Source organism: Apteryx mantelli, chromosome 17, assembly GCF_036417845.1.
Source record: "Apteryx mantelli isolate bAptMan1 chromosome 17, bAptMan1.hap1, whole genome shotgun sequence".
Classification (NCBI taxonomy): Eukaryota; Metazoa; Chordata; class Aves; order Apterygiformes; family Apterygidae; genus Apteryx; species Apteryx mantelli.
Genome location: NC_089994.1, coordinates 7,900,697 through 7,926,036, shown reverse-complemented (window position 1 = coordinate 7,926,036; position 25,340 = coordinate 7,900,697). Strand labels below are relative to the sequence as shown.

The 25,340-nt window shown below is 44.7% G+C and overlaps 1 protein-coding gene across 1 annotated transcript in view; it reads right to left on the bottom strand.

Moving 5' to 3' along the window:
• LOC106486251 (BCR activator of RhoGEF and GTPase) overlaps positions 1 to 24,595 on the bottom strand; it is a 59,529-nt gene extending 34,934 nt beyond the window's left edge. The window contains exons 1-8 of the mRNA XM_067307333.1: positions 24,559 to 24,595; positions 23,513 to 23,697; positions 11,503 to 11,607; positions 10,799 to 10,984; positions 6,976 to 7,083; positions 5,159 to 5,219; positions 4,182 to 4,234; positions 3,689 to 3,829 (exon numbers count right to left, since the gene is read on the bottom strand). Of these exons, the coding sequence (XP_067163434.1) occupies positions 3,689 to 3,829; positions 4,182 to 4,234; positions 5,159 to 5,219; positions 6,976 to 7,083; positions 10,799 to 10,984; positions 11,503 to 11,607; positions 23,513 to 23,697; positions 24,559 to 24,595 (876 nt within the window). The remainder of the gene's footprint in view (positions 1 to 3,688; positions 3,830 to 4,181; positions 4,235 to 5,158; positions 5,220 to 6,975; positions 7,084 to 10,798; positions 10,985 to 11,502; positions 11,608 to 23,512; positions 23,698 to 24,558) is intronic.
• Between the last annotated feature and the right edge of the window lie 745 nt (positions 24,596 to 25,340).

The window sequence follows — 25,340 nt, the reverse complement described above, 5'->3', positions numbered from 1 at the left end:
TCCACAGCCATTTACATCCAGGTTCAGTTGGAAAGAGCCGTGCAAACCACACAGCTCACTTGTTAATAAGACCAGAAAGGGTTCCTATGCCTCCCTTCCAGGCTATAACACTGGCACATACTTCACCTCATGCATTCAGCTTCCTGCCCCACCAAGTAGATCTTCTTTATGCAAGTCAACAGGACAGTGGTGAAGAAGGATCAGCAGTGAGCAAACAAGATGCCTGGCTCCATGGTTGCAGGCAAGCAATCCACTGACAGCAGGGGAAGATTCTCCACCACTCACATGCTGCGAGTCAGACGGTACTGTGCTACTAAGACCCCCTTTGCCCCTCTCCATGCATTTGTTTCATTATCTAGAGGGTTGATGAAGTGGATGCCTGGAGTTAATCCATCAAAAAAGTAAAATCACAAAAGTAGAAAGATGGGAAGGAGGGAGCAGAGAATGGAGCAGATCAGAGCTGAATGGAGACAGGAGATCCAGAAGCCAAGATAAGCCCTTCCCCAAACTCTCCTGGCTACCTCTTGTTGACGTCTACCAAAGGCTCAAACTCTTGGCACAGCACCCTTCTCCAAACGTACTGGAACTGTGTGGGGGCTGAAATTCTCAGGACAAGAGCAAAAGAGCAACAAAACAATCATCATGTCTTCACTCCTCCCCACACTCTTTCTTTTGGGCCTTACTGTGAGGATAGATTCAAACCTTTCTCCAGACTGTGAAGGGAGCAAGATGTGAGGATGCATCCTGCTCCTCACCCAGGGCTCTCGTGCTCAGCCAGTCAAATTCAGCCTCCAGGCCATACTTGCCTTTTCATTCCCATCGAAGTGCTGAGTGAACCACTGGTGAACAGGCTGGGCCTGGTTCTCTCCTGGCTCCTCCAAGCATCAACTCACAGCAAACCACAAAGCGGAAAGGACTAACTAGCTACAGAGAGCCTGGCAGGCAGCGAGGGCCAAACTGTTCTTAGCATTCCCTCAAATCCCGGTTTGCATGCTTAACCCACCAATACGGTTTTGCATAGCCCTTTCTGTGCCTTTAGTGAACGGCTTTACTCCCTTCATGCCCATCTCCTCGCAAGGTCTGCCCTACCTGGAATGCTCATTCAGGCCAGCAAATTAAACCAGGTCCATATGGCACAGAAAACGCCCAGTTTACATGCATAAACCTTGAATGAGAGAAGAGTTCACTGAGCCAAACAGGGCTGGGGGGGGCGGGTGTGCTGGAAGGACACCTGACATCAGGCAGGAAGACAGCAAGCAGGACAGACTGAGCCAGTGCCCCCCGAGCAGGGGATCACCTTCTGCAAAAGGGAGGAAGACTGTGCTGATGAAGCTGTCCTCTCTCCTGACCCACACTCCTCTCCTTAGCAGCCTGTCACTAGGGAGATTAACCACCGGCTGCTTTCCCCAGTTCAAAGCGATCATGTAAAAGAGAGCTGGAGCGAGAGGCTGGCAAAGGAGATTTGACTCCTCCCTGTGCTGCACTCAAAGGAGAAAAATATTCCACATAAAAGACAAGGACTGGCAAAAAAAGATAACTGAGATCAGCACCTAAGCAATACGTGAGGGAAAAGGGCTGCTTTCTCTCCTTCCATTCCACCAAGGAAATTTCAATGGGAGGAAGAAAAATAATGAAAAAAGCCATCAAAGCAAGCTGGTGATTCATTAAAATAAAAAATGCATTATGCATTGAGAGCAGTCAATTACGAGATGTAAACTGCACACTGTCCTGTCACCCCAGGGAAAGCACAGGCAAGGGGAGTGGGAGGAAAGGATAAGTAGAAAAGGAAAGATTTACAGGCATAAATAAAACCCGTTCTGACCCCAAGCTGAGTAGCTTGTGGGAAGCAGCAGCCGTTGCTAACCCACATGGAGCAGCTGGGAGCCCGCTTGTGTCCTGGATGACTATGGAGAAAGCGAACATACTCCAGACTCAACTGAGGTGACAACTGGGGCACTGTCCCTCTGAAAAAATGTGGGATCTCGGGATCTTGGTGCCAAATAACCGAAGGAAGTAGCCATCACCAGATTCCCAGAGAGGAAGGCAAACAGGGGAAGCACCATAAACAAGTTCCTTTCTCCCTGGGCTCAGGTCTAGCTGCGTGTGGCACAGGTGAGTGGAGGCACAAAGGGCTCCCAGTTCCCTCCAACACACTCACAGCCCCCAGCTTGGGTTCATCCTCTTCTCACCCTCCCCACATTATACATGGAGTCATTGCAGCACCAGTGAAAGCATGAACAGGCCGGCTGAGCCCAATCCTGACAGGTCTCCCCTTCCTGCTTTGTAGGATCTGACAAATGCTCTGCTCCAAAGAGTGATCATCAGGATTATCCTCCCGAGCCTGCCCCTCAGCCAGGCTCTGCTACTTCATTAGGATTCTGCGTGACACTTTTCAAAGCCCGCATCCCTCACTGAGATGCTGACAGACAACCGAGAACACAGAGCGCTCCCTCCCCTGTGAGGGGCCATTCCAGCCTGCGATGTCTGCTATGACTCAATCAGCATCCGCTTTAATGAGGCCTTCTACTACCTCCGAGGCCCTGGTGACTGATGTCTGAGCTGCTATCTCAGTCTCCAGTTGCTCAGCCCCTCCTCTTCTCAGCTGCAGTCTTCCTCAGTTGACAAAATGAGACTATAAGCAACAGTTACAGAACAAATGGTGCACCCAGTTCCCAGCACCGTAGCTTCTAGGGAATCTTCTGCAGCTGAAAATAAGTTTAACGGCTAAAGGCAGGTATGTTTAGCTCACAGGATTTGGGAATAAATCTTGAAGGTTCACTCTAAGCTAACAATCTCTTGGGCTTTGTAGGAGATGTTTCCGTACAGGTCACTTTTGATCAGCCAGTGCCTCTGACACCTTACTGCAATCCCTCTTACACATACACTATCTGAGCTGCACTTCTCTCCCATGCAACCTCCTACACACTTCTGTCTCTTAACACTTCCGTCAGTCTTGGCCCTTACTCAGAAAGGACTGAATTCTCTTCTAATGAATTACGAGGCAGATGAATCAAGCACAGCAAAGCATGCAGGACTTTACCGTTGGGTAATTCTACACTTTTCTTGCACAACACCACAGGCAGGTAAGGGAACTGAACGTTTTAGCACTTTCTGGGCCTAGTCCAATTCCTAACAGAGCTGAGAGGAGTTGTATCACACCCGTAGGAGCCAAACTCCTCCCTTAACTTTCCCAACCTAGTCCATTTGTTTTGCTTCCTAGTTCCGTTTACAACATTATTCTTTAGAAATGAGCATGCACAAAGTGAACGTCATCATGAGAATGAAGATTTTGGAAAACTGCTGGGGTTGTTGCTCTTTCCTAATTGTGATTTCAGATGCATCTTTCCCTTTTTCTCCTCCTAGGCGTCCTGTTTGGTTTCAGTTTGCATGTAAAATACAAATTCTTCTATGTGCACAGGAATATGAATATGCATTATAGCAATGATGTATGACAAATAGTTATAACAATGCTAAGGACAAAATTCTAAACCTACTTTTCCTCTGGGTTTCCAAAGAGTTTTCCAAGCAGAAAACAGGAGAGCTGTACTACATCCTTTAGAGAACAAGGACACTGCGTAAACTGTATCTTAGCAACAACAAATGAATAGCGTATGTTCCCAGCCCGCTGCACAGAAAGGCACAACCAGTATTTAGGAACTGACATAATAACTAACGCAAGAAGACTCACCTCCCCCTTCTTCACAGTCATGGACTGCCGACGGGGAGTGATCTCCTCATTGATGCTGGAGAGGAAGTTCTGTGAGATCCGCAGGGCATCCTGGAGGAGGGGATGGTCAGGGTGGGTCACTGGAGTGTGCTTCAGCAAATCCTGCCACCAGGAATAAAAACAAAAGACAGCATCGTAACCAGCACTGGAAAGGAGAAGGGTCTGAGGTCCTCTAACTAGATCCTTGGGACAAGTTGCTCCAGCCTTTTCTTACAGATTAGAGTAAGGTTGCATCTACAGAAGAAGAGGACCATACCCTGCACTTCTCAGTAACACTACTGGAGAGGTACCCAGGGTCCTAGCCATGGACTTCCTCTCCTTGGTGTAAAGAAAAGAGGCTCATATGCAACATGACAGCTTAATTTTTGCAGTCCTGCAGCTCCACAGAAAATTTGAAGGGAGAAGAAAATAGCGAAGGGGCCTAGAGTTTGAAAACTACCCTTTAGGTACTTACATGCAGGACAAGTGTGCTGCGTGTCACTCGATCCACTGGCTTGTATAACAGAGCTGTGAAAAAAGCAGCAGGAACATGAGAAAAGTAGCCACCCAAATACAGCCCCCTACAGAGCAACTTGTCCAACGCAACTGAATGTACAGGCACAGGTTTATTATTAATGAGCTACTAGGAAATTCCCTTCTCTAAGGTTAACATGCTACACAGGCAATAAAACACACATGAACACACAGAGGAAACAAATGTTCTCCAAGGCAAACAGATGCCCCTTTGCGAGCACACCCTGTCAGACAGCAAATGAGGAGCACACAAGGTGGCAGGCAAGAACTGCACACAGCATGGCACACTTCCAGCAGTTCTCTGGCATCCTGCCTGCTCCCACGGGTCAGAATTGGGCCTTGTGCTCTTAAAGTTGCCATGGAGGTTCCTGAAAGTTTGGCAGTGCATCCCTGCCTTCTGGTGTTCAGCATGACACTGTTGGGTGCTTCTAAAACCTGATAACAGGCCAAAAAATGAATGGAATTGGCTTTCATATTAGTCGGTATGGAAGCTCCTTGGAACATGGGTTATCTTTTACTACGTGCATGTATAAAGACAAGCACAATGGAACCTGATCTCAACCAGGCTCTAGATGCTACCATAAGGAAAAAAATACATAAGAAGTACTTTTAGGCTGACATTTGCACTACCACTGGGTAGTGGATGTTCTCCTAAGATCATGGTAATCCTTTGATTAGCCTGTTATTGCCCAAAGGAACTGATCAGGTTTTAAGCTAGGCAGGGTCTTCCCCATGCATGCATGCAGCTTACTATGCACAGCTCTGCTACTTAGCAAACGGGAGCTGCTTTCCCAGGTAGAGCCAGAAGAGACTCCATAACCTTCCAATATTTAAAAAGACAAAGGGAACGTGGAGGTTTTGGCAACAGCCCCCACACAGTCCTGACAAACCACAGACTCCTCTGCATGGATCACTCACTTTCCAAGGAATTTTTCGTCGTCTGATCTTTAGAATCCTTTGTGCTTCTAGCCTTTAGATTCTAAAAGAAAAAGAAAACCCACGTAGCAGACCGTCAATCACCTTGAAATATCACATGTAAGAGACTCTCTGCTCCTCCAAGGGAGGGCCGAAGCCAGCATAGATGAAAGCCCTATCGCAGTCCAAGTCAGTGAAGGAAAAATGTGCTTTTCTTCTGGTAAATCCACCATTGCCATGTCACAGGCACCCATGCATCTCAAATATTAAGCAAGTTTCTTAGGAGTGCATGTCAGCAGAGATGCAGCAAAGCAGGGAACCATCTGCATGGGGATGGTGGAGTTGTTAATCACCTGCAGAGAAAGGCATGGGCATAAGGGCCCAGCCATTGTCATAGCATGTGTACACCACCAATAAATAAAGCACAGGATTGGGAGTCAGGACCCTCAGGTTATACTTCCTTATGCACCTGCCCAGAGCTGGATGACCTTAGACAAATCAGTTCTCTGTTCACGGCAGAAAAGGAGCAATACCTGTGACTTTCTGTTTTGCACAGGGACCATGAGGCTATGTGCATTAATGCGCTGAAAGTGCTCTGAAGTCCTCAGCAGGACACAGACACAAATGCAAAAGTACCATCACCATCACTCCAAAAACAGTAGGTACTGTCATGATTTCAGAATTATCCTTCAGGAAAAAGCAAAACCCAGGGATCACATTTGCATGGAGCACCCTGGGGCCTTAATCTCCATTCTGTCTTCTAGGGGCTACTATAATACTATTGACACATTATTTTTAATAAATGGAAAAGTCCATAGGATGCATTTTAGTACTGAAAGAAAAGTAAGCACTGGGGAAGCTACTTTACTAATGAGCTGATACAACTGGAGGACAGAAGTGGCCAGGCAAAGTACCAGAACCTGGGGGAAACCCTCAGGAGAGGAGATAATAGGAGACGCTTGCGCTCTTGAGTAGCACAGCAGACGCCAACAGGCAAGCCTCATTTCAGAGCACAGAGGGAACGTTTTATTTTACCTCTTCCTCATGAAAATCTGAAGGGATGTGCAATATTATGTGTACTCAGTAGCTTTTTCAAATCAATAAACGCCCCCAGTATTATTCAGCTCTGATTATTTATCTGCTTGTTTTTAAGGACACACATCTCAAGTTCATGTTTTCTTGGCAGCTGAATTCTTCAAGATATAATCATTGCAATGCAAAGAGACCATGCACTGCAGGTACGGGTGGCCTGGGAAGCCTGAAAAAGCCTTCAAAATGCTTTGACACAAAGTGCTCCACTCAAAGGGAGGAAATCAGAGCAATCCAATACATAACATTAAAGACTATGCTTGACACATTTGCAATTTTAAACAGAAGGCTTTCCAGTGCTACCCTCTCCTCCTCTCCAAGCCAATGAAGCCTGCAGTTCCACTGACAGACATAATGCCAGCCATTAAGGGTGGCCTTTTATATCACAGTCAGCATCACCATTAGCCAGAGAAATATGTCAGAAGCTCAAATACGACTTTCTCTTCTAGGAATGCACGAAGGTGGCACAGCACTGGGAAGTTCAAAGCAATGCTGGTTGTTATGGCAAGACTCCCTGGGGGGAAAGCACGAGGGCTGCCTACAGGATAACCTCTACGAGCCCAAAGTATAAATCATGGTAAGATTCAGCCAGGCTGAAGCAATGAGTCTATGGGAGCTCACGACTCCTCCGGAAGTCAGGGCTGCAGAGCTACTTGGAGGACAGATGGAGTGACATCGCAGGGTATTAGTCAGATCCAGCCGGCTCGTGTGTCTGAATACCGTGACATTACCTCAGAGATTTCAGCAAACTGAGCGTTGGCTTGGCAGCATTTCTCTGCTGTCTCCATAGCAACTTCATAGTTATCCACAAAGGCCCGGTACACTCCCAGCTGGCTGGCCTGCAGGAAGCAAAGCACAACAAAATAAACGCTAGGGAAGAAGACAGTTTGGGATGGCCAGCCTGAGTATTAAACGATCAGGCCATGTTCCTTCAACCCAAAGAACCTCAGGGAACGCTGAACAGGGCCAGAATCGCATCTCTGGCCCGTCAGCTTTGCTTAACCAGAGCAGGTGCTGCCAAGCATCCAGCTCCATCCACCCTGAACAAGTTCACTTACTGGCCTGGGAGGATGACACATCCTTATTGTTGCCATCGATTTTTCCCTTCAGTTCTGCCAGATTAGTATCTATTAATATTTTAGCTCATGGATGTAATAGGAGCTGCTGGTTATTTGCCACAAAATATGAATCAGACAGGAATGATTCAGCCCTAACAGCGCAAATGTGACCCCAGCAAGCTACTTGTTGGCTTCTGTGTGCATGGGGGACACATTAAAACAAACCCAGATATTAACCTCTATCCGCATTAGCAAACTTCATTATAAGGGCAGCAGAGTGCTGAAAATACAGAAGGGAGATTCGGAGCGCAGTCTGTCTGTTTGGAAGGCAGGGGCTGCAGTGCCCGGTGACAGAAAACGGCATGGCTTTTCAAGCAGAGGAATACGCGACTGGTCCAGATGAAGATACAGCAGGCCTCAGAGTCCAGTAATAAGCCATTACTAATCACTGGGTCTTAGCACTGATCCTGTTTGCTGACTTATGAATTGAAGCCATATTCATGCCAGGGAACATAAGATCCAGCTTGGGAAATCCCTGGGAGGGTTCCAAGCTTATCTGGATTGCAGAGCGGTTTTTGTGTTGCAGAGCTGCACAGGCTGTGCTGTAAACATCTCAGCAGCTCAAGTGTGCTTGCAAGTGCACGCTCAATAGCGAGCCAACAGGTGGAGCACTGTAGAGGACTCCACTAAAACAAAGTGGTTTTTGGGTTTTTTTTTTTGTTTTTTTTTTAAACCAGAAGAGCTTGCACTTACCTTGTCATTTCTGCAGCTCCCCTGCCACTTCTACCCAAGAGGTGCAACAGGCAGAGCTGCGAGCTTTCCTACAGACAGCGCCCTTTCCCTCTCCTGCTCTCTCACAACTGTGTTCTCCTTTCTCTATGGAGCTTTGGCCACAAGACGACAGGAGAGAAAAAGCCACTCTCAGGAGAACATTCCCTGCACGATTTCTTCAGCTAATAGAGGCAAAAACACAGCGAGCTATTTCCTAGGACATATTTTACTGAAAGATTAGGAACTAATCTCAACCCTCACGCAAAATGACGTGGTTAGGACTGAAGTCAAAGGAAACTGTGCTCACTTATGCCAGGGATGATCTGGCCCCAGAAGAGTGGAGAGAATGAAATCTGTAGCTGCCATGGGGCACCATTCCCTGAAGAAGCTGCTGTCAGGATTACTGCTCATTTGCAGGGCTTATGACATCCGTGTTTGGACGATGCCAGCCAACATGGCAAAGCTTTAGAGCTTCTCCATTCCTGTGTGGTTTTTTCATTTCCTAGTACTCCTAAACAGTCTATTTAAGCTTTCTTTTCCCTCTTCCAAGCATGCTGTTAAGAAAACATTTTCCATTAAAAAAGGAGCTTCCAATCAAAGCAATAATGCTCACAAAGAATTTTAATGCTGGTTTAAGTTTTTCCTTTCTCATTTAAAAAGAACATACTAAAAGCAAAAAAGCTTTGGTTAAAAAAAAAAAAAAAGGCTTTCAGTTAAAAAATTATTTGCCATTTCTGAAAACTATTAGTGATAATATTTTTTGTTTTGTTAAATATTTCTCTACTCTTAAAAAAGTTCTAAAGTGTTTCTTTCCTAATTATAAACAATATGTATAGTTTTTCAAAATATTCCACAAAAATGAGAAGCATATTTCACTCCATTCCTGGTGTCTTCCATCTCCCCCACTCCCCTTAGTTTCAACTGGAAAAAAGTGGACTAACCATCACAGATATTACAAATGGGTCATACTGCATGGAAGATCGCAGGAAATTCTAAAACTCCTTGCATGCACTGTCTTTGTTTTACAGTGCTTTGTTTTACAAGACGTTAAAGAAAATTAATGTTCCCAGGGACCTCAGGATAATAACAAGGATTCCAGTGTTTATCATCAGATTGCATGACGTGACCACAAGTAAACAAGTTTGCTCCAAAAGATTTGATGTACATCCTGTCTAGATGTCTTCTAATGCCTGGTGTTCTTGCTGTCTCTCACATCTAGCTGCTTCCAGCTGCCTGCCAAGAATAATTAGCTCTATCTCATCTAGTAAAGAGTTCACAATTCCCATTGACACTGTACCAAACCACCAGAAACGGACTGCTAAGGTAGCTCAGAACTTCCTGCACTAAGGCAATTTGCTTCTTTGCTTCCAATACTAATCCAACAAAACTATCCTTTCTGTTAAAAACGCAGAAGATTCAGGGAAACAGAAAAGGAGAGTGCCAGAGGGCTTAATGCCTAGGCCTGTGATCCCCATCGGCAAGAAACAGTCTTAAATAAAGGCCTAAGTAGCAGTACAGTGAGTCAAAGCTTGCTTGGCAACCCGAAGCGGTAAGGAATACATCTGGCTCTTCTTCAATTAGTGCTACCTTCATTATTGCACTCTCCTTTCAATGCAGTTTGTCAAGCTTCCACCTTCAGCAGTCTTCTGCATCTTGGCTTCAGCAACCAGCAGCAGGTGGCTTTGTCTTTGTAAATTGGTTGCTCAAATTGCATACCATGAGCTACTCACTAAGGCACCAGCTTGACCCCCTCCGGACTAAAATATGCTGGCAGTGAAAAGCGGAGTTTGATCTTGAGCTGCTGGTTCGCATGGAAAACATCATCCTCCAGGCCCATCTCCCCCTCCATAGGGGATGGAGCTGGTGCTGGGCTACACAGCTGCTAACAATTGAGTGACCCTGATAAAATGCACTCCCCATCCAATAAACCCCTCACTGGAATGTCATTCCTATCCTGAGAATCAGAGGCACCTCAGGAATGCAGAGATTCTTTTCTTTTCTAAGAAGAAAAAGCAGTTCCTTTAATCCTTTGCTTTCTGCACACGCTAGGGGAGAGGCTAAGGGGGCCAAAGGAATCTCCTAGAATGCAAACAATTTGTCATCTGGCTCAGAAACTCAGCAATTTGAATTCAGTCTCAGGAAGATGCTTTATATGTCTTTGTTCTTCACTCAGAGGATTTTGTTGAAATTACTTGGAGGAGTCTCAGCAGAAGGTTCACTGCATCAGCATAGCAGCAGGAGGAACATCAAGGCCAAGATGGTGGTAGAAGAGCAAAGCCAAAGGTGATGACCACAAAACAGAGACAAGCAGTGCAAGGTAGAGCAAAGCACCACAGAGAGAAGGGAAGTGTATGCAAGGAAGCTCAGCAATAAAGGAGAAACACTTTGCTGTCAGTATTAAAAAACACCTTTTTTAAACACTGCCATTCTCCCATCTTCCTCTCAAGCAAATGGTTTGATGACACTGCAGACACCCTGGAGATTCAGTCTTTCTGTACAATTATATTTGTATTACTGGCCTAGTCTCAATGGAGTCTTTAATTAAAGGCAATGAAACAGCTGCTTTTGCCCTCCACTGCAGTAAGGCAAAGCTAGAAGCCTGCTGTCTCATCCAACTACGGGCTTTCATCCCTTCAGTCTATGCAAAGTCACTGAAGTGAATTGCAGCAACACCTGTGAAATGAATGAGAGGTAACAGAAGCTTTGGTGATGGTAGCTGACTCACCAGCTTTTGGAAGAGGTCTCCTACACGTTGCTGGTGGCTCCACTGCTGCACTCGTGGAAAGAGCCCATCATAGAACTCTTTGTGGATCTCGTAGAGCTCAGGCACTTTGAAGAATATTGTCTCAATCTGCTGACTAGTCAGCACAGGCTGGGAGGTGGTGGCAGCTGCTTTCAAAGGCTTCATAGGCTAAAACAAGGAGTCAAGGAAATTGTTACCATGCAAACCAAGTACATTCACCCTTGCCACATTACAACACATCCCTCCAAAGAGCTGTTTTTCATCCTATTAATAAGCAAAATTTGCATTTGCACAACTCCTGAAAGCTAGACATTAACAAATTCTCTCATGGGGATCAGGCACCCTGGTTCATGGATTTTCCCAGGATATTAACAGTGTGATCAAAATCCCTTTGCACTCAGTTTCCTTAATCTCCATCCAACTGCAGAGCAGTGTGTCTAATAATTCTCACAGGATACTGAAAGACTGGGTTCCTGGATTCTGCCACACCAATAACACCCTGGGTGCGCCACATCCAGTCCTTTTCTTAGGCCTCCCCTTCTCCAACAGAGAACAGGAGTAACAGGTACCATTGCACAGGGCAACTGAGAGACCAGTGTATGGGAGGTTCTGGGAATCTTTGAACCAAAGCAGCAGCAGAAGTGCAAGTACCGGTGTTCAGGATGGCATCTGCCACCAGCACTTACCAGCAGCAGAGCCTCCAGGTGGCTCAGGTAGGTTTCCTCACTGGCTAGGATTCCTGACAGGACCCATTTTCTCATCTCCAGGCCTTTCTCCAAGTCTGGCTCACTCTACAGAGAGATTGTTAAAAAAACAAAACAAAACAAAACAAAAAACCCTGAATGTATGCCACAGCACACTCAGTTATTTAGTTTACTTACAAGACAAAAAAAGTGCTCAGTGCCCAGTTTCTAGAAATACACATAATGATAAAAACATTACAACAGATTTTTATTTACCAGCAACTGATGACACTTAAAAGATAATTCACAGCTGTTAGCTTTAGTCATCCAATCTTGGTGCCTCAGTTAGATGCCCAGATTCCTTCACCTAATTGAAAATTCAAAACTCCAAAATTCAGAGCTTACTCCTCCTAACCAACTCTTGGGGACCCTTGGTTAGGTGCTATTCACTCCCTCCTCCCCCAATAGTTCTCCATGATCTTACTCCAAACCTACACGTTTCTCTATGCAGACAGCATTCCTTCCCCTGCATCCGTACAGATGTGCCTGACACACAGCAGCTACAGCCTGACGTTGCTGTATGGTGGCTGTTCTTTCTCCCATTCCCTACTACTCACTAAGGTATTTTTCAGTGCCAGCTCGCACGATGTCTATTTTTAGTTTGAAGATGGAAGAACCAGCACTGCTTGGAATGCACATGCTGATTTTCTTATTGGGCTTCCATGAAGTGGTACTTCACCAAAACAGCTGAAGAAAGAGATAGAAAAAATACATTCATGGGCAAGTGAGTACATTGGAGAAGACTAAAATTAAGTGTTAAGAGAACCAGTGACTCTTCTGTTAGAGTTTCAATTACCCTTCCTCTTTTCACTGTTTCCTGAAAAATTTATTTAACCTGATAAGGTGGAATTAAATATTTCTATAAGGATTGAGAAAAATGTGTCCAACCAGTGAAGGTTATAAATAATCAAAAACATCCTACTTTTACAGAGTCTTATTTCCAGTTCTTTTCTCTAATTCACAGAAGGGGCTTTTTACAATTCTTTTAACCTTATTAGATTGTTAAGTGTCATTGAGAGGAGAGTCAATAGTTAGATCTGAAAAAAGCAAACACTTTTCAAGGGCTTTGGGTAGGCTGTCTGGGGCTCCCTTTTACTCCTGTTAATATTCAGAGGAATCTTTGGCTATTGATTTCAGCAGCAGGAGGATTAGGAAACATAACAGTATGCTCCACTCTATTGGCTGAACATAAAGCCCTTCTAGAGCTGATAAAAAAAATAGCATTTAGTTTAGGTTCCTACGCTTTGAACCCTGTGGATGTATATATGAGGCTCATTATGGGGAGAAGATAGCTTCTCCATAGGTAAGCTTTCAGCAACTATCACATTCTGAGTGCGACTTTGAGCCCACACGCCACACTAAGAAAGAAATGGAGCCTCACGCTTCCAGATATTTTTGGATTCAGTCTCATCAATAACCATCCTGATTTTTGAACACTTTCATTAAATTGCACAAGCTATTTTCTAGGCTAAAAGACCTTGCAGCAGTTACTTTATAAAAATTGCGTAAGGTGTCAAATACCACCAACACCTCTTAAATGAAAGTGGCAGACAGAAGCTGTTCTAAGGAAACGAGTAAAATTTACACCCAAGTCAGGTAGTACATGCAGAGAAGAACTTGTCTTTGCATCTCACCCTTCAGCAAGGTTCAGTAAGAACCACAGTGCCGTTTAAAATTTTGAAAGGGCATCTCTAAGGATACAGGGGTTTGTAATTCAGCAGTCACATTCAGAAGATTTAAAAAAAAGAAAAGGAAAAAAACCCCTGCCAGCAATAAACTACCTGGTAAAATGAATGCCGCAACAGACTGTGTGCCTACAGTGCACCCATGTGACTGCCTGTTACAGCTCAGTCAGAACTGTGCAGCAAGATTATGACCGTTCCTTATGATTTCTGTACCAGTCGTGCCTGGATGTCCAACACACGGACCATTTGCTAGGCACGGTATAAATACGTAATCATGAAAGACAGCCCCAAGATGTTTAACAAAGATTTCTTTCAGCTGAAGAGGCACCGATGTAGCTGTCTGTGCTTGAAGCTCCCAGCAGTCCCGGTGCGAGAAAAACACAATACTTCTTGGTTTCCAAAGACTTCTTACAACATTTACAAAAGAAAAATGTTGCTTTACAAAGAAGCACTGAAAAAAAAAACTTAACAGTGCTCGAAGGTCCCCGCTGCTGCGGATGATGTAACCGGTCAATATTGACACAGCACTGTAACTGTCTCTAGCAGGTTCTCTTGGAGGAGGTGAGGATTTAAAAACCATTTGGGTATGTTTGCAACATCTGTAAAGAGCAGCACACAATGACAAGACATTTAAACGGTTCAAACTTCCCTATCACAACTGTGACAACAGTTTTCCTCTTCGCAAATCAAAGCTTTAATTTATAAGTCAGTTCTGGCTGGGCATCCTCAGCTGATAGAGAGAGCATTTTCTGTCCAAATGCTAATTTCCTTTCTTTAAAAGAGATTTGCTTTCAGGGAGAGAAACGTCTTTCAGGAGACCCTAGGGACCTTCCTCCCTGGTTGTCACCAGCAAGGTCACTTTGGGGAGTCCACAGTATTGTTTTAACCCTTTTTAAAGGAGCAGTTTCCAAGCATGATGCTTGGAGAACCTGTAGCCTCAGACCCAGCTGGGCCCGGCCGCTTTAAGCCACACTGCAGCGGTTGTTGAAGAAACCCTCGGGAGGCATCTAACAAGCACAGAGCAGGTCGCAGGGTTTCCAGGGCAGTGCCTCAAATTTACATACAGATTCCTCACTCATAAAAAGCCGAGCTCCTACTGCTCCTGCTGTGTCAGAGATCAATAAGGCACCACGATGCTGCTGCCTCTGCCGTGCTGCCGCTCCACGCTTCCTCCCGAGACCCCGGGCCCTGACACGAGTTTCCTGCTGAGGACGGCCTTTTCTCACAGTGCATCTGGGGCCGCGCTGAGCAGCCGCGCTCGCTGCCAGATGAGCTTCTGGAAACCAGCCCCTGCGCTTCTGCAGCCTCAGGGTGCTTTTTAAGTCACACTTGTTAGGAAACTTACTCCAGGACTGAGAAAGTCGCTGGGAGCTGGTGCCAACAGCAGGAAGCAGAGAAGCGAGTTTATTACTCGATATTACAACACTTCGCACTTGCAGAATCGGGAACAGGCTCACCTGCTCACCCAGAACAAGTCAGAGCAATCAGCAGGCAAAGATACTGTGCTACTGTCCTTCCAGCACCCCAGCGTGCCAAAATGCAATGCAGCCAATGCCAAGGGCATTTTCTGCTTTGTCCATAACATATCTGACAAAAAGGGGGCATGAACAGCATTGCCGTGATCGTGACAGCTTCACTGGCTGCTCCGTTTCTGCACCCCAGGCAGCGAGAGGGGGACGGATCACTGCGGGCTCAGGTATGGGGCTCCCCGGCCGCCCGCTGGTTCAGGGAGAGCTGCCCAGACCGGACCATGGGCCCTGCCCTGGCGGGAGGGAAGCGTCTGAAACCTCTGCGGCGAGGGGAGGAGCTGGTGCCACATCCACCAGGCCACATTAGCTAAGGGAAAACGCACCTCGTAGCCAACGTGCAGATTGGACATTCCCAGCAGGATGTGGGAGCAGCCTCTATTGGCAAACTAACCGCTCGCCAGGGAACGCCAGGTGGTCAGCAGCGAATCCCAGGCTTCCTACCTGGCTCGGTTAGCCAGTTTTTCACTTGTATGAGTCTGGCTAGTTTTTCTTGTTCTGACTCTATCCCTACCTCTTTGATGCCAGCACGTATTTCTAGCCCTTCTCCACTGCCCTTCCATTCTTTTGGCTACCTCTTTACCCACACGTTTAGGAATTAATCTATCTCACAAGACCATCTTGAAGCAGCAGCCAGAGCAATCCTATCAGTCATAGGATCCACAAGGCCCCAGGCAAGAAATCAGTGCTCTGCTGAAAAGAAAGAAAGGAAGAAAAAAAAAAAAAGATGGAGGGAAGGTGGCCCCGAGTATAAAGGAAAGGTGTCTCACACCTGTAACCTACTGCTGTTTTCTCCTCACCTGGGTGGTGCCTCTTGCTGTCCCAACAACTTAAGAACCAAAAGATTGAGTCACGGTCATAAGGGCAATCTTGCAAGCTGAATCAAAGCCAGTCTGAGTGGTTAAAAGCACTGAAGATATTAGAGAGTGTGCGTACACTGGCCCAGAGCCATGGCTGTTTTGAATGTGTTTACAGCTTGTCAGTCTAAGTACTTAGTTTACTAACCAGGTTGGCACGGCCTGTTGTATTCAATTACTGCAAGCCTGGGATTCACCAGCTCCAAGAATTAGACTGATTCAGCTCTTCCCGACTCTGTTTAAAGAATTCAGAGCTTTCTGGTTGTTGTTTAAATTTACAATAAAACAATTATTGCTGTTAATGTTAGAAGAACACACATTAAGAATCCTGAAACTACAACACACAAGATTTTGCAGAGTGGCTGCTGCCGGCGCAGCTCTGTAAGGGGAATCATTGCCTCGAAGTGGGCGTATAAAAGGCACTTTAACTCTCAGACCTTCCTTTGGTACAGTGTGTTCATTTGCTGCGCAGTGAATGTGTTCAGGGAGAGGTTTCCCATTAGGACAGCTCAGAATCTCATGGAGAAGCTGACAGCCTGCGAAGGGGAAAAACTATTCATTTCAATTTTTAAACTGTAAATATCGTTGAAAGCTTCTGCTAAACAGGCTGGAGGTGTCTCATTGTCTAGGTGATATTAAACAGGGCATATTCTGTAGTCAAGCCAACCCTGCTCCATGCAGGGAGGGGAGGGAGCAGGGAGAGGAGCCAACGTTATTTATAACGCCAGCACTGGTGTGCCAGCTCTGCTCAGGAAGGGCTGTACATCCAGGCAGAGCCCTTAAGCAGCAAAGATTTGGAAAAGAAAAAGTCGCATCTGTTGGGGGTGGCAAAAGGACCCCTAAGGAAAGCGACAGTATGAAGAACAAAAACAAGAAAACCTCCATACACAGAGAGAAAGGAGAAGGATTTGGAAATGCTGGAGAGGGAGGGGAGAGGACAAGCTAGCAGTAGGGCTGTGACAGAGAGTTAATCCCAGCTACTGATGCGGTTTTGGATGTCAACTCCCCCGCTCTCCACTGCCCCCCAACAAATCTGCCAGGACTCCACCTCCGTAGGATAAGCCATGCACACCCCTCCTTTTCTGCAAAGTATAAAATCTAGAGGGAGCAAAATTTGCCTGTTCTGCTCCAGACATGTCCCAGTAGGAAGTGGTGTCAGCAGCTGCAAGTCCAGAAGGGTGTGCGAGCCCTCTGCCCTCGACTGGGACGCGCTGTGACTGTCACAAGGAGCCAGCGAAGCTGGTGCAGAACATCTCTGCAGTCATCTTTGCCATGTAGCATGCGGCCGTGTTGTTCAATTTCCAAGACAGGTTTTCAATAAACGCAAAAGAAGCGAAGCTCTTCACACCCGCGAGCAGCCAGCTTTCTACAAGGGAGTTCCAGTTCCCGACACTTCTGCCTGTCAGAGCTCCAGCTCTGGTTACATTGGCAGGAATAATCAATGGAGTCCTTGTTGGTTGAAGCGCAGAAGCAGGGCCTTACATGGTAACTTCGGCAGCCAGGCCAGCTTCCCTCCTGCCAAGCTCTAGGGAACCCAAGTCCCCCGCCACCCTGCCAGACCCAAGTGGTGAACATCAGAGCAGGAGGGCATAAAGCCACACCCTAAAGGGTTTTTTTTGTTTTTTTTTTAAGCTAAAGAAGCATTTAACATCTCAAAGCATTCACAGAGGAGAGGCATTTTAACTGCTTTGGAGTGTTTAAAATCCTGATAAGGAATCAAGGTCCAGAGCATGTGTTTTGAGTGAAAAGCCACATGAGCAAAAAGATGGGAGGAATGATGTGAACAGCAGGCAACAAGATAGAGATGGCAGAGATTCCTGAGCGTGTAGTTAAGAGAACCAGTAGGGCAGTGTTGCCTACAAGTTTAAATGATGCTTTGAGCTCCCCCAAGGTCACAGCTTTGAAGGAGAGCTGGAAACAGCTATCCACCAGAGACCGTGATACTACTGGAGAGTCATGCAACCAGAAGGCAAGGGGCTGAGCCAAAGACTGTAAAAGCAGGTTGAATTTACAACTGCAGTGTGCCCTTGTCCTGGAGCTAAAACACAGTTTCCCCTCTTTGGGGCCAAACTAGGAGAAATGTCTTCAACCTGCTCTGCCACAGCCCTGCTCTCAGATGGCAGGCAGGTAGTGGTAGCAGGGGAACCTGGACTGAGGACCAGCAGTGGCTGCCAAGGCTGTGCCCACCAGTGGGCTGTACAGTAGCAAAAGGAAGAAGAGAAGTTCCACCTGGAAATCTTTAGGTATTAGCAAACTTCTCCAAAGATGAAAACGTTCAGAGTTAATAGCTCAAATTCAGCACTCCCATCTCCCAGAGGGAGATGTATACAAAAACTGGGGAGATCCACTTTGTCAAAACAATCATCTTCTGAGCACCAGAAAAGTGACTTCCCCCATTTCCTGGGGGGGTAGAACTAGCCTTACCTTTCCATGGGCTGCCCTACTCCCATCTCCACTGAGCATGACACTCCCAATGCCGCACGTGTTTTAGCCTGGCTTTGTTGATGAGCAGGTCGTGAAAGGTCTTCTCACTCCTACTCTTCCCATTGCTGTAATCTCTCCCCACATGATGAGTAGTACCAACAGGACCACCACAGCTGAGAAGCTTCCCAAATGCTCTCAACCTCTTTAGCATCCAAGCAACAAGCTACCCACTCCAAACTCTTGGCAATAACAATTCTCGTTTTGTGGTGTGTGTAACTAACTTTGTCAACTGCCTCAGCACCCTCCTATGCCCCAGGAATACAGAAGCAAGCTCTCCCTCTGTTCTCCTCTAACTCTCCAGCTATCTTCTCCACTTTTCACCCTAAACATAGGAGGAGTACAGACACATTCTCTCTCCTCCTCCTCTAAGGGACTGAATTAATACTGCCTGTTACAAACATTGGCACTTACTGAAGCTACCAATTCTATTATTTGGCAACCATTTAGGTTGACATTTCCATGCCAGGTTTCCAGAATTTTTGGAGAGTTCAATCACAGCAATTCAGCTGTTACCAAAAGCAAGGCTGAGGAAAATTATATCACTTCCCAGTTAAATAAACAAACAATTTATGCACTAGTGGCCTGTAGGCTTGCTTCAGAGCAACAGTCAAAGTTTGGCAAAAACATTCGCTTTACGTAATGACATGCTTCAGCAGCTCAGCATGAGTTCTGGATGGTTCTGGAAGAGCCAGAAGAGGGGGTACAACCTAGCTTGCTCAATGCAAACATTCATTAAGGCATCCTTACCACAGAAATGACAAGTCAGGGGATGCTGAGATACTACAAACACACCCATACTGCTTATTTCCTCTCTGGATCACAGTCGAAGTTAAGGTTGGTGCACCTCTTGCCACCCTCCTTAGATAGCAACAGATGTTTGGGCAATGGACACAGAGCAGGTGGAATATGAATACACAAAAAGTGGCTGAAGCGGTGCAGTTTGGAGGTAGACCAACCAGCAACCTTCAGTTTGCCAAGGTGGTGCAGGTGGGGGAACTGCAAAATAGATCCCAAATGACAAGGATGTGGAAGAACAGCACAAACCTTATGGAACAGCACAAACCTTATGTGGCCCTCATTTCCTGGGACACAGGACGTGAGGGGCTGAGAGTCACCTCATACACTGAGCGAACAACACGATGCCCCTCCATGAGTAGTCCGGGAGGTATCCCTCAACTCTCCTTTAGAGAAAGGCATTGCTTTTCCCACACCTTCTCAGCGCTGGCTGGGTGGACCAGGTGCAGCCCTGACATGCTATCCAACCAAGGGTTACAGCTGCTATCAGAAGACAAAACTTAGCCAAACACTTGGCAGAAAAATACAAAGCTCTGAGCAAGCCCACAAAATAAGTCAAAGCAAAGCAACCTCAGTGTCCAGACAGTGACAATCCAATCTCCAAGAGGAAGGCTGGTCTCACGGATAAGGCAGATGAACATCACTTCAGAAAACTACTGTCTCTGCTACACAGTGTCTGTGTGACGTTAAGTGAATCAATTAAAACCACATTTAAAAAAAATTCATTGTTTGCATGTTTTTCATTTTCTATATGCCTGACTGGAATGCCGATAACTTTGAGTTGCAAGTGAAATTAAAGGGGTTGTGTTTTGAACCTGAAGAGAACTACATTAAGAGTCAGAACCTGGTTTTGCAGACCATTAGGCATCTCACATTATGCACCCAAAATTAGCAGACGCTCTAATTCTGTAATCTGTCTGCCTTGACTACGTGTGGTTAGTGAACATACCATCTCCCTATCTCACAGAACATCGCAGGGATAATGAAGACTTCTGTAGCATTCCAACACTATTTGTAGTTATGATCGTGCCAACAGGAAATGAGTACTTTTGTACTCCGAACAGAGTTTGAACAGCGTCCTGTAAATAAGGCATGCATGTAGCACTGGAAAGAAAATACTGAATCTAGTGAGTACCATTCACCATACACCCTGAACAATGCAGCAAGCTCCCAGGAAAAATAGGGCATGATTGAGTAACTGAAAATTATCATAAAGATTCAGGACAAGGTTATAGGCACAAGGTAGGGCTAGATACTGCAGTCATTTCTTAACTTCTGAATGACTTTGCAAATGTAACATTCTGTTAAAGTGATATATACACTGCACATGTTGTGTTATTACACACAGTAACTGTTGATTTCTAGTCTCTGGTCATAAAGATAATCTGAAATTTTCAGAAGTAATTGCAGCCACCTAAAAAGATGCAAGAGGGCAAGGAGGTTAACTATAAAAGCAAGCACACATAAACAAAAATCATTTTCTTATAATCAAGTGTACTGAAAAAGAATATAGAAGAGATGCACGTCCTGCTATTCCAGGCTTCTGGTCAAACATATTTTAATGTGCTTGGCTCAGCACAGTGCATTTGGCACTTAAATTTGTTAGTGATGTCTTTTCCACTACAGCTGAAAACATAACTACAGTAACAAGTCATCTAACAACTTGTGATGACAGGAAGGTTAACTTGTTTGGTAAATACTGTAACCATATTGAGGTCAGTCTCTTCCTCCTTGTGACAGACCCTCCTTCATGAGTGGCACTGTCATTTGGGGACTGGTTCTGCAGAGGATCAGTCAAAGCAGCTGAGGTTCAGGATCAGAAGTCCCATCTGTAGTAGGACCCCTCCTTCTTATGGGGGAAACAAAACACCACTTTTCGAAGAAAGTAGCACCACTGACATAGTGGATGCACAAGTACCCAGACCCTGGAATACTTCCCGTATCTCTGAACGGTGGGAAAGTATGGATATTTTGATAGTTTTCTAAAAGTATGACTACATGGCTCTTCACAGTCAGACAGCAGGCTCTCCTGCACTCCAGGTTGACCAGAAACCATAGTCTCGCAACGCTGAGCGTGGATCACTAATCCTTTGCTCTCTGCAGGACATATTAGTTCAGATACAGCACTGCTCTAACACAGGCTATATTACATATGGGCCTGTAGCATGGGCAAAGCATGCCTGAAGCTGCTCAAGTAGGAGGCCTGGTGAGCTCCTGCCGCAGTGAAGAGCTGCCCTCTGGCAAGCATGCTGTCTCTTAAGCAAAGGAAAGCAAGAGATCCTGGATTGATTGTGTGATACAGCACCTGGCTGAGGATTTGGGTTTTATGGAATGCAAGTTCATCACCTACTGGAAAAGAAGAGTTATACAGATGGATTCTCCCTGCCATGGAGATGAAGACCATCTGGATTTCTGGGGGATGAATTGGCTAGACTCTGCCAGGAATGCCAGGGAAAGAAAAAGAAAAAAAAAAATCCAGTAAGTATGAAAAATTCAGCACAAAAACTAAATGGCAAGAATGAAATTAAGTATACAGCCAAGACACAAAGGAAAACAGAGTTTTCAATTGCCAGTACTAAAAGTTTGGGTAATAAACAAAGATATGAGAATTGTTTGTTTTAATTGTAAGAGTCTCCTTGATACTACTGCATCCTTGTGAAAGATGGACATTATAAGATTATTTCAAATCAATGCTCTCCTGAAAGGATTGGATAGCCAAAGAGAAGGGAGCAGTCATTTACGGTTTAAAAAAAAAAAAAAAAAGTGGGGGGCACCTTATAAAGCAATATTCAAACAAATCAAGAACAAGATAGGACATTAGGCAGTGTCTCTTCCAGGCCACCAGTCATACAGACACTATGACAACAACTACTTTGAAGATGATTCTCAGTCATATGTAATCATGCAACATTTTTCCTTCATGATGAGACACATATCCTAGAAATCTCAAGCCAATATTAAAACACTCTTGAAGCTTTAAAGATTATATGACCACTTCTTCATTCAAAAACCTCTTGCATATTACAAGAATTTTCATCTTGAGAGATAAAGAAGCATCTCAGAACTAAAAGGTTAAAGCACAAGCAACTGACCAGATCCTATATATTATATTCAATTAAAATAAGCAAACATCAACAATCCATGTACTTGACAATGCTTTAAGAGATATTAACAACACATTTTTGTAAATGAGAAAGGAAGACCAAGAATACTCTCTCATGTAGGCCTCTTAATCCAACATTCATCCTGAAAAAGGTAAGGAGACATATGATGTGGCACTTAACCAATAAAAGTGATAAGAGGAGGTACATAATGAATGTTAAATAGCATGGTTTGTGGAGCTTGTCAAACTCGTGAAATCATTTTGATGCAAGATGAATAAAACTTTGATAAAGGTGATGGTGTTGATTTATATGTACTCTGCTATCTGTAAAATATCCATCTTCTTCTCCCATGACACCTTGATTAATAAGATGGAACAATACAAAGTCAACATATAGATTAAATCACTTATATGATAGATTTCCAACTGTTATCTATAATATGGCAATTCAAGGTTGGGTGGCTATACTTTCTTAGAAACACAATATGAAGGAAACGACAGTTGTCCTTGTGCTATTAAGCATTTTTATGAATGACTTTGAAAAAAGAGAAGTTTGCAGATGACAGAGATATGCAGGGAAACAGCAATTTGGAATTGAAGAGCTCTACAATCTAGAAAGCAAAAGGCTAAAAAAGTGAAACACGGGTTGAAAGGCAAACAGATATATTCAAGCTAGAAACAAGACATTTTTGACTGTGAAGACAGCAGAATCAATAGAGTTATCTACCAAGGAAAGTGACAGACCCTCTACCAAGACTGCAAAATCAAAAATAGAAGTTTTCCTTAAGTTTCATGCTATAGCAAAACTCCTGAACCTGATAACACAGGGTATAATCCACAGGTCAGGCTAGATGGTTTCTGCTGAGCTTTTCAGGTGCCACAGTTGATTAGATAGATAGATAGATAGATAGATAGTTGAATAGCAAAATTCCTTATGAGAAGTAGCCATTTCCTACAGAAAATCACCATATTTCAGAGCTGGCAGTTTTAATTCCTCTTATTTCCTTTCCAGAGTGCAGAAGGCTGATCTTATATTCTACATGCTTTATCAAAGTCTCTAACTTACCTGAAAATAACTCATCTTCCTTGTGAAAGGCAATGACAAAACACGTGTACAGATGCACACATCGAATACACCCCCTAAATACATTTATAATGTAGGATGTTTTGCCCCACAGTCTCTTTTTCAAGATATCTGGTATTTAGTGGCCCTCTCAGCAGCAATTATTCACCAATTCTCTTTAATTAAATTCACAAAGAGGGTGAAAAACTTAGTCTTGAAAATATATATACAACACTCATCCCTGAAGTTTGGGCTTAACATCAGAGAGAAGTGTCAGCTTAACTTTAAATATACCATATCTATCAGGCACCACTATATTACACCAGTTAGTCTATCCTACCATGCTAGTAGTCCCAGTCTTTGCTCCTTGCTACAACAGCCTACCCCTCACAATCCTCCAAGGCTCTTCTGACTCCAGAAAAGGCAGGGAAAGGACTCACTGATTTTGTAGATTCCAGAGACCCTGAAGACAGGGTGTCTCGGCTGCCCCGGCTCTTGGAACTGAGATGGGGTGAGGATGATGGCGAGTCATCAATATAGGGCATCATGTCATGATGTCGCCTCTGTTCTTCAGCTCGGTCTGCATCATACGCATAGCTAGGTGGTGTGCCACTGAACGAAGCATCTGTAAGACACAGGAGAAAAGTCTGTCTGGTTAGAGTCAAGCCGGACACGAGACAGGTTGGTCAGCCAAGACCACTGCCTGCCTCCCAGCTATTATGCTTACTTATCAGTAAATCCAGAGTCAGTGATAGTTAAATATAGATCAAGTGGAGGCGTAAATTTAATTAAACTCATGTTGTCACTAAGCACACTCACTTTACTCATTGTAAGTTCTAAAAAAAATAAAGTCCTTTCTAATATCTAACATCAGTGTTCATTTAATCACAGCTTTCTCCTAGATTTTGCCTCAAAAGCATCAGAATAAATCCTTTCGCAGGCTCCATAGAGGTTCTGCAGTCTGGGCTTAGGAATGCCGCTGTTTAGGGTAATAGACCCTGTTTTTTGTGTGCAACTAGCACAGGTGATGCCTCTGCCAGTTTAGCAATCATAGATAATACATAGCTCAGGAGAAAAGCACAAATCCTTTTGGATCTCTCAGGAACAAGAGGACTAGGAAAGAAAGGTCTTATATGTCAAGTGAACAGACCTGCTGTCAAAAACAAAATCCTAAGAGGCCCTACATTGGCTGTCCTTAAACAAATGCCTCCCCCCAAACAAACAAAAAAGGGATGGTGGCGTGAAAAGTCAGATTAACCATTATTTCATTAGATGTCAAAGAACTTCTGCAGAAAAGATAAGTAGTAAAATTGGTATCTTTGCTAGCTGGAAGCTGGATACAGAAGCTGTTCCTGCAAAAACTGCGTTAAGGACACGCAGAACAGCTCCCTCCACCATGGATTAAAGGTCTTGGACCTTTCTGCACATACAAACATATACATAGGACCAAACTTTGCCCTCTGAACAGTGGCATTGCAACACGTACATCTTGCCTGTGGGAAGCTGGAGGCAACCTTACACATGGGTTACACGGGCCTGTGGCTGATCCTTTGCATGTGAAGCACTTTCACCTATCTGTCAGTGCCCAGAAGCCGTCCTGTGCATACAGTAATATCCATGAATGACCCGCTGAATACAAAATGGAAAAGTTTTTCCTCCTCTTTCAGTTACAAGCCACAAAATGTCACTCTTCTCTCTTCAACAAAGATACTCCAGAAGACAATCCAAAACCAAAAAATAACCATGGGGAGATCAGCTAGATCAGCTTTTACAGTTGCAAGGGAGCATTACGGAAAACAAAGCCACAAAAAGGAATCAATTTTTCTTCTTAAAAGTATAAAATTTTGCATTAAATTCACACTGGAACACAAATAGAACCAAATTTTACTTGTTTTCACAAATATCCAGATTCTGTGAAAGTAATAGGTAGCAGCTGCCAAGCATACTAATAATCCCGTTATACATCACTAAGGCAGGGTGGAGGAGTAACGTTTTAAAGCCCACTTTCCTCCCTCACAGTAAACTCAGTTAAAGCATGACTCATTCCAGCAAAGGATGTGAACTTTGTGCAAAACAGAATAAAACTTGATCCGTGTGGCTTATTCAGGAGGCAGAGCTGGTCTAGGGAATTTATGCAAACAATATACTGAAAACCCAACAATAAAGTCACTGTAGAGCTGAGCCGCTGTCCTGATTTGTACCAAATACCACCCAGCTAAGTAACAGCTGTATATGAGGCCCTTAGGCTGCTGAAGGCCCATGGCAATA